Source organism: Nilaparvata lugens, unplaced genomic scaffold, assembly GCF_014356525.2.
Source record: "Nilaparvata lugens isolate BPH unplaced genomic scaffold, ASM1435652v1 scaffold8516, whole genome shotgun sequence".
NCBI classification, from domain to species: Eukaryota; Metazoa; Arthropoda; class Insecta; order Hemiptera; family Delphacidae; genus Nilaparvata; species Nilaparvata lugens.
In genome coordinates, this window is record NW_024094261.1 from 1 (window position 1) to 9,822 (window position 9,822).

Here is a 9,822-nt window from a genome sequence, read left to right on the forward strand (position 1 = left end):
TTGTGTTTTTTTAGTATTATCTCCAAACTTGGTCAACGCCATCACCACTGCTCTCTTTTAACATCACTCATCACCACCTCTTATCTTCCTCCCTGTCTACGCCTTTGAGTCCTCTCAACGACCACTTTTTTTTTGAAAAAAAGAGGAGAAAATGCCGTCGTTCCGGGCCTGCTTTACGGATCAGGTGCTGCGGGAAATGGAGCGGCTGTCGGTGACAGAGAAGGCGAGGTTCACGCCTTTTCAGGCATTGCGCACCCGCCACGCGAACCGAACCCTGAAGGACTTCGGGAGGTGTTGCGGAACCTAAAGAGACACTCTCCTCGGGTTTCCTCTGATTTGGGGGGGAGGTATTGCCCTGGCAGTGGAACAGGAAAGAGGCTACTACCACCATCTTAGACCCCGGCCACAAGACATCGGCAGACGATCATAAGCCATCCATGCCATCATGGCTAAATATTGCCAGGTGAAGAGAATGCGCTGCGTCACCAGATGGGAGGTGCAGGTTTTCCAACACAACCGGGAAGGCCTCACCCGGTGGCAATCGGAGCGTATTATAGGTCAACAGCTACTCCGCTCCTCCAGCAGCGGACTCCGCCGGTGGATAGCATGGTAGAGGCTGCCTCCAGGAACTGTTCGAGGAGTTCCCCGCTCTTCGGACGAGCCGTGACCGCAACATTGTAGTCACGGTGACTCAGCCTGCTCACCAACCTCTTCCTAGTCCAGCTCGGGCCGACACTCCACTGCCATCGTCCTCTACAGTCGCTGATACCCCTATGGAGGTCCAGGAGGTCCCCACGGAGGATGAGGACACCTTACTCGAGGGAGGAGGCGGGGGCTTCTCAATCTCACCCGCATACGGGACCTCTGAGGAGGCTGTCCGCCCCGCGACCCCTCCTTCTGCCGTAACGAAACTGCGACCCCGACTGCCCCTACCCCCGTTTGGGTACGAGAAAGAGGACTCACTGAGGCTTGGGGAGCAGCCTCCACCGAACCCCGCGAACTTCCAGGGGGTCCCAGCTGTTTCCCGGTTACCAGCAGCCAGCCATCGTCACCTCCCCGTCCCGCCGCTGCCGTCCACCCAGCCGAACCGAGGTCTTCGAACTCTCCTCGGAGGAAGAAGAGGAAGACTCATCATTGCCGCCGGCAGTTCGCCTGTCTACCACCGACTGCGGACGAGGCCTCGCCCTAATCACCATTGGGGATCGGCCTACGGTGAGGAAGGTCCCCACCATCCTTCCGCCCCGGAAGGCGCCCCGCGCCGGCCGTCCGAGGATCCGAGTGCGCCTCCCGGACGGTCAACGGGCTTGGGTCAAGCCGTAGGTGAGTAGTCACGGACCAAGGCAGTGTGAAAACACGGCCATGCAGGGTGAAAGCCCGGCACATGCAGTGCGCAAGCACGGCGAAGCAAGGCAGTGTGAAAACACGGCCATGCAGGGCGAAAGCCCGCACATGCAGGGCGAAAGCCCGGCCATGCAGGGCGAAAGCCCGGCACATGCAGTGCGCAAGCACGGCGAAGCAAGGCAGTGTGAAAACACGGCCATGCAGGGCGAAAGCCCGGCACATGCAGTGCGCAAGCACGGCGAAGCAAGGCAGTGTGAAAACACGGCCATGCAGGGCGAAAGCCCGGCACATGCAGTGCGCAAGCACGGCGAAGCAAGGCAGTGTGAAAACACGGCCATGCAGGGCGAAAGCCCGGCACATGCAGTGCGCAAGCACGGCGAAGAAAGGCAGTGTGAAAACACGCCATGCAGGGCGAAAGCCCGGCATGCAGTGCGCAAGCACGGCGAAGCAAGGCAGTGTGAAAACACGGCCATGCAGGGCGAAAGCCCGGCACATGCAGTGCGCAAGCACGGCGAAGCAAGGCAGTGTGAAAACACGGCCATGCAGGGCGAAAGCCCGCACATGCAGTGCGCAAGCACGGCGAAGCAAGGCAGTGTGAAAACACGGCCATGCAGGGCGAAAGCCCGGCACATGCAGTGCGAAAGCACGGCGTTTCTTGCAGTGCGAAAGCACGGCGTCCCCCATCGCAGTGCGGAAGCACGGCGGCCTCTTGCAGTGTGCAAACACGGCGGTCTCTTGCAGTGTGCGAACATGGCGTCTCAACGCAGTGCGAAAGCACGGCGCAGATCTTCAAGATCTTCTCTGAAGCTAGGTCTAGGATCTGGCCAGGTAGCTTGCTCATTTCTTCGGATGGTGCCGACGCATCACCACCGGTTGGCGAGGAACCAACCCGGCGCCCAGTTTATGTCGTCTACGTTGACCGGCGGAGAGGCGGCAGAATGTACTCAGGCATTTGGGACATTCTGTCTGCCGTTTACCCCTTCCATCCTCACCCCTCCCCTCTCCTCCCCCTCTCTTTTCCCCCCCTTCCCATAGTAGGAACAGTGTGTCACGATGTATATCGTAACTAGAGAAAGGCATTGAATTTAGGGCTCATTTATTCGACGCTCGGCTATCTTTCATAGAATCTGAGGGGTCAACGTTCAAGCCAGCCACTGGCCTACCGCTCAGCGTTGCTGCGCATCCTCTCTCCCCTCCCTCTCGGTCACTGAGGGAGGCTCGAGAAAGGCCAGCAAGAGGCAGTCGAGTTCGGAGAGCCAAGTCGAGCGGTCGAGAGAGGTGAGAAGGAAGCAGCGAGCAGCTAGCAACGTCACAGTACACCAGTACTACGTGAACTCCGATTTCTTCAGCGACCGGGAGTTGTGTCGAGGCTAAAGTTGATTAGCCTCTCACACAGTGAACTCCACTGCTCTACACTCGTTTGGGGCGAGTGTTAAACGACACTTAACCTGTTTGGACGACGGGTTGCCAGTTTCGACCAACGACAACACGTCAGGTTTGGTCGAAACCTGACTCCCCATTGGTAGGTCACCAGTGGGGCATCGAGGCGAGATAGGACATCCAGGAAGGTCAGGAAAGACCTTTCCCGCAACTCCGCGGACGATCCGGACCCCAGGAGGACAGCTAGTGCCCGGCCAGTAGGACTTAGGAAAGTCCAGAGTGCTGGCCGCCGCAGCGTGCTGGTCCAGTGCGGGATCGCAAGAGGACGTCTAGGAAGGCCAGGAAAAGCCTTTCCCGCAACTCCGCGGACGATCCGGACCCCAGGAGGACAGCTAGTGCCGGCCAGTAGGACTTAGGAAGTCCAGAGTGCTGGCCGCCGCAGCGTGCTGGTCCAGTGCGGGATCGCAAGAGGACGTCAAGGAAGGCCAGGAAAAGCCTTTCCCGCAACTCCGCGGACGATCCGGACCCCAGGAGGACAGCTAGTGCCCGGCCAGTAGGACTTAGGAAAGTCCAGAGTGCTGGCCGCCGCAGCGCGCTGGTCCAGTGCGGGATCGCAAGAGGACGTCTAGGAAGGCCAGGAAAAGCCTTTCCCGCAACTCCGCGGACGATCCGGACCCCAGGAGGACAGCTAGTGCCCGGCCAGTAGGACTTAGGAAAGTCCAGAGTGCTGGCCGCCGCAGCGTGCTGGTCCAGTGCGGGATCGCAAGAGGACGTCTAGGAAGGCCAGGAAAAGCCTTTCCCGCAACTCCGCGGACGATCCGGACCCCAGGAGGACAGCTAGTGCCCGGCCAGTAGGACTTAGGAGAGTCCAGAGTGCTGGCCGCCGCAGCGTGCTGGTCCAGTGCGGGATCGCAAGAGGACGTCTAGGAAGGCCGGGAAAAGCCTTTCCCGCAACTCCGCGGACGATCCGGACCCCAGGAGGACAGCTAGTGCCCGGCCAGTAGGACTTAGGAGAGTCCAGAGTGCTGGCCGCCGCAGCGTGCTGGTCCAGTGCGGGATCGCAAGAGGACGTCTAGGAAGGCCAGGAAAAGCCTTTCCCGCAACTCCGCGGACGATCCGGACCCCAGGAGGACAGCTAGTGCCCGGCCAGTAGGACTTAGGAAAGTCCAGAGTGCTGGCCGCCGCAGCGTGCTGGTCCAGTGCGGGATCGCAAGAGGACGTCTAGGAAGGCCAGGAAAAGCCTTCCCGCAACTCCGCGGACGATCCGGACCCCAGGAGGACAGCTAGTGCCGGCCAGTAGGACTTAGGAGAGTCCAGAGTGCTGGCCGCCGCAGCGTGCTGGTCCAGTGCGGATCGCAAGAGGACGTCTAGGAAGGCCGGAAAAGCCTTTCCCGCAACTCCGCGGACGATCCGACCCCAGGAGGACAGCTAGTGCCCGGCCAGTAGGACTTAGGAGAGTCCAGAGTGCTGGCCGCCGCAGCGTGCTGGTCCAGTGCGGGATCGCAAGAGGACGTCTAGGAAGGCCAGGAAAAGCCTTTCCCGCAACTCCGCGGACGATCCGGACCCCAGGAGGACAGCTAGTGCCCGGCCATAGGACTTAGGAAAGTCCAGAGTGCTGGCCGCCGCAGCGTGCTGGTCCAGTGCGGGATCGCAAGAGGACGTCTAGGAGGCCAGGAAAAGCCTTTCCGCAACTCCGCGGACGATCCGGACCCCAGGAGGACAGCTAGTGCCCGGCCAGTAGGACTTAGGAAAGTCCAGAGTGCTGGCCGCCGCAGCGTGCTGGTCCAGGGCGGGATCGCAAGAGGACGTCTAGGAAGGCCAGGAAAAGCCTTCCCGCAACTCCGCGACGATCCGGACCCCAGGAGGACAGCTAGTGCCGGCCAGTAGGACTTAGGAAAGTCCAGAGTGCTGGCCTCCGCAGCGTGCTGGTCCAGTGCGGGATCGCAAGAGGAGTCTAGGAAGGCCAGGAAAAGCCTTTCCCGCAACTCCGCGGACGATCCGGACCCCAGGAGGACAGCTAGTGCCCGGCCAGGGGGACTTAGGAAAGTCCAGAGTGCTGGCCGCCGCAGCGTGCTGGTCCAGTGCGGGATCGCAAGAGGACGTCTAGGAAGGCCAGGAAAAGCCTTTCCCGCAACTCCGCGGACGATCCGGACCCCAGGAGGACAGCTAGTGCCCGGCCAGTAGGACTTAGGAGAGTCCAGAGTGCTGGCCGCCGCAGCGTGCTGGTCCAGTGCGGGATCGCAAGAGGACGTCTGGGAAGGCCAGGAAAAGCCTTTCCCGCAACTCCGCGGACGATCCGGACCCCAGGAGGACAGCTAGTGCCCGGCCAGTAGGACTTAGGAGAGTCCAGAGTGCTGGCCGCCGCAGCGTGCTGGTCCAGTGCGGGATCGCAAGAGGACGTCTAGGAAGGCCAGGAAAAGCTTTCCCGCAACTCCGCGGACGATCCGGACCCCAGGAGGACAGCTAGTGCCCGGCCAGTAGGACTTAGGAAAGTCCAGAGTGCTGGCCGCCGCAGCGTGCTGGTCCAGTGCGGGATCGCAAGAGGACGTCCAGGAAGGCCAGGAAAAGCCTTTCCCGCAACTCCGCGGACGATCCGGACCCCAGGAGGACAGCTAGTGCCCGCCAGTAGGACTTAGGAAAGTCCAGAGTGCTGGCCGCCGCAGCGTGCTGGTCCAGTGCGGGATCGCAAGAGGACGTCTAGGAAGGCCAGGAAAAGCCTTTCCCGCAACTCCGCGGACGATCCGGACCCCAGGAGGACAGCTTGTGCCCGCCAGGGGGACTTAGGAAAGTCCAGAGTGCTGGCCGCCGCAGCGCACCGGTCCAGTGCGGGATCACAAGAGGACCTCTGGGAAGGCCAGGAAAAGCCTTTACCAGAGCCCCGCAACCAACCCGGACCCCGGAAGACACCCGTGCCCGAGGACTAGGACTCAGTCCCGACACGAAGCCCTTTTCTCACGACTAACACTGCAAGGTTCCTGTTCCCTTCTTTCCGCGACCAACCCTGTTTGGCAGTGCGAAAGCACGGCCCCTCTTTCCTAAAAGAGGGAAACATTCCTCCAAAGCACTCCAAGCCCTGTTTCAACCCCCAACCCGAGCGAGGGTGGTTGACGGACGCCCCACCGAGACTCCCGTCCCCTGCCGCGGCCCTCCCCAGTCGCCGACTGAGTTTAGCCGGCCCAGAGCGACACTGGGAACTCTGATAGAGACAGGTGTGGGCAAAAATCTACTCAGAATAAAAATCTTACTTTCTGAGATATCAGTTCCAGACTGAAGATCGTTCTCGTTGCAGTCATCAGGCTCGCGACAATTAGGAAAAACTCCCTTGCAGTGTTTCCTGGATTAGGAGTCTCTGACTCGATATTATTCTTGAGGAAAATTCTTGTAAAATCCTTTCTCACCTTGGCAGCAACATACTGTTGTCTTCCCGATATTTTTCCATAGACTGTGTCTGTGAAGATTTCTTCTATCCTCTCATAATAGTCAACATACCGACTATTAATTTAAAAGCGTTTTGGACGATTGAGAGTGATTTAAATTCCCTCAAGGGCTGTTACAGATTAGTCCTTGATAACCGTTGCACAGTTGTTGGACTGTTGTGGGAATCCTGGTTAGCAGTTACAGAATTTGTTTTTTTTTTTTTTGTAGTTGAGAAGTTGATATTGTGGTAATTATTCATATTGAATGAAATCTCTTGACAATTTCTTAGTCTTTTTCATTCAGTTACAGAATTGCTAAAGATTTTCTTGCAGCTATAGGCTCGTGATCCAGAAATCTCATTCCCATACCTAAAACCCTATTCTCTATAACTCAAACTCCATACTCTGTAACCTGCACCCTATACCTCATACACTTTACCATTGATATTGATTCAATACTGGGTGCGCAGATCCAGTCTGTACACCAACAACGTGCAGTTACAAATTGCGTAAACTCTAACAAAACTCCATACTGTTCCTTATTAAACTCTGCCCAAAACCTTTCTTTTATTTACCCTTATTCTGGGCTTGCAGGCACAGCATTGCTCGCCGTCAATCCGCGGTTTATACAGACTGTGTAATACTTATTTAATTACTTACTGAGGTGGCCACTTGTACCCCAGTTGGGTACTTAGCCTCATCAACTAAGCCTCTCCAGAAGTTTCGGTCTCCTGCGTCCTCCTCTTTTAGGCCCATCCTCCTCATATCTTCCCAGACCTGGTCTTACCATCTAGTTCTTGGCCTTCCAGCTGGTCTCCTTCCTATAGGATTATTCCTCAGTACACTGCTTGTTAGAGCGCTTTCTTCTTTCCTCAGAATGTGTCCCATCCACCGTAACCTTCTGCTTTTAATCTCACCTACTATGTCTGGTTCATTGAATAATTGGCATATTTCATAGTTGTGCTTGATTCTCCAAACTCCATTCTCTAGTTTTGGGCCAACATTTTTCGAAGAATCTTGTTTTCAAAAACAATGGTCTTTTTTCTTCTTTTCTATTCAGTATCCATGTTTCTGAAGCATATAGTAGGACAGGTCTTATGATGGTTTTGTATAGTCTTAGTTTTGATGTATGTGAGAGGAGTCTTGAGCTAAGCAGTTCATTGCATGCATAAAAGCTTTTATTTGCCGATCTTATTCTGTTGGTCACTTCCAGTTATTCTGAGTTGGCGTACTACTTAACAATTTCCAAATTATTGAATACCACTAACAACCCCATAGTACTGTCATAATAACTTTACCCCATAGCCCTCACCTTAAACCCTGTAGTAAAACCTCTTCCAGGCTCACAGATCCAGTCTGCCCACCGTCAACTTGCAATTGGTTCAGACTGCGTACTACCTTTATAAATAACATTTATTTGTATCTGATATCCGGATCCGTTTCCTTGGATAGGGTTATCTTAATCTCCTTTAGCATCCACCCTGTATTCCAAGGGCCGAGGGCTGAATCGGCCAGCAACGGCATGGGCGAACACTCTTGCCTTGAAATTGAATACCGGTACCTGGCGACAGAAACAGAGGATAGAGAATCGGGATAGAAGAGAAGTGTAGGTCCGGTATCTCCACCTGTCAGTACGGCTAATGACCCCGACCCATATCCGACTGAAGCTAGTCCACGTTGTAGCAATACTTTTCAAATATTGGATAACCTAGGGGGTGAAATAGTTGTATCTAATAATACATTCAACTGCGTGCGTCACCCAGTTGCTCTCTTTTTGTACTCATCTTGACATCTAGCCCAGTCAAGGAGAGGTTATAGAGAGAAAAGTTTGGAAGACAATTTTTGACCCCACAGTTCTGTTAAGGGTAGTGAGGAGGTGAAAATATCGAAAGTCCCCACCCCTACCCCTTGTGCTAAGGGGGTGAAGGGTGAAATTATACATAAAATTGGGGAAATCCAATACTCTATGGGCTCATGATCAGCATGGACTTTCCTCATCGATTTTTGAAAAGTTATAAGAGTAAAAATAGGAAAAATTGGAGGCAAACATGTTTTTTTCGAAAATGTCACACCTTCAAGACAGGATATCTCGAAAACTAGAGAGGATCTAGAAAATTTGTGAGTAGCCTATTTTAAGAGTTCAGACGGGTTTTTTTGCGCAATCCGCGAGAAATAAGGAAAAATTTTTGCGCAAATCCCCTCCCCCTCCCCCCCCCCCTCTGCTGCGCCCCCTCTCCTCTCCCCTCCCTTTCCCTCTCCCTCTCCTTCTCCCTCTCCCTCTCCTTCTCCTCTCCCTCTCCTTCTCCTTCTCCTTCGCCTCTCCCCCTCCCTCTCCTTCTCCCTCACCCTCTCCCTCACCTCACCCTCTCCCAGTGAGGACGAGGGAGGGAAAAAAATTTCCCTTTTTCCCTTTTCTACTGTCAAATTAAAGTGACTCCATTCAATGTTTACTGACAGTGAGAGTCTGCAGGCGTTGCTCTCAGTCAGATCTTAAGTCAGCATCATGAATCTCTAAGAACCCAATTCAACTTATACTGACAGATTAAATTCAGTCTAGTATAGATAAGAAACTCTTTTGTAGATGTGCTAAAACCCTATTACTTTTTAAGTTTCTCGTTCTAGAGTTAGTTGCAGGATCTTTAAATGAAGGATATTACTTTAATGCAACCCTAAAATCTTTAAATGCAAAGTGAATCCATCTTTATACTGAGTGAATACATCTTTATACTGTAAATTAAAGTGAATGCTAGATGAGTGAATCTGTATAATGTCCCTTTTTCCCTTTTCTACTGACAAATTAAAGTGAATCCGGTTTGCTTTCCACCTGACAGTTAAGAAAAATTTCACAAATTTATATTGAAATTTTCTATGTGCTGTACAAACCGCAGGCGTTGCTTTTTAAGTGTGCTCTCGAGAATATCTATAGTAAATTTAGTACGAACAGCATTCCAAAAATAGCTATAGATATCCTCAGACCTATATCACTTGGGGTATCAGCTCTATTGATGTCTTAAGAATGATCTAAGTTGATCTTTTACATTTTTTATCTGCATGTCATACAAGCATTTCCAAAGTTCATCGGTATTTGTAACAATAGTTGAGAAATCATTTGCACTACAATAATGTAGATGACCTGTATCTAGTATGTTCAATAATTCGAAAATCTCAGATAAAATTGGAAAATGTACATTTTCTGTTTTTGTTAACGGTAAATCATCGCCTTGGAATCCTGTTGAAAATTTAATAGTTTTTGCAATAGAATCAAATTCATTGAATGAAATTGACATCAAGAGGCGATAATTTTTGAATTAGCAAAGCTAAAACACTGCATGACCTCGATTATGTTATGAACAATAATGTGCACTTAGCTGTAACAGAGTTGACTGAGGGGGCGTATCTCTTGATAAGCTCAAGCTGTAACAGTTGTGTCTGAGGGGGCGTTTCTCGGTGCTCACTCATCAAGTCTACACTGATACTAAACCCAATGTTTGAGGAAATATCTGAATTAAAAAATTTCACTACAACAATACATCATAACTTCATCTTCAATTTTAATCAATTTATCTACGACAAATTGTATGGACGGTAATAGCACAAATAGTCTTTTATATCGTTCAATTAACTGTGCTTAGAAAAATAGCCTTTAATTGTTTCGCCAAACTATAATTTTCACTAGATGATTTCT

General features: G+C 52.5%; 1 protein-coding gene across 1 annotated transcript; it reads left to right on the forward strand.

Annotated features, from left to right (window-relative positions):
- Positions 1-773: 773 nt before the first annotated feature.
- LOC120349154 (WAS/WASL-interacting protein family member 1-like) lies at positions 774-1,320 on the forward strand (the record flags this gene model as incomplete). Its single annotated transcript, XM_039419115.1, has 1 exon — positions 774-1,320. A coding segment is annotated over exon 1 (547 nt), but the record flags the coding sequence as incomplete, so codon positions are not given.
- Positions 1,321-9,822: the final 8,502 nt, after the last annotated feature.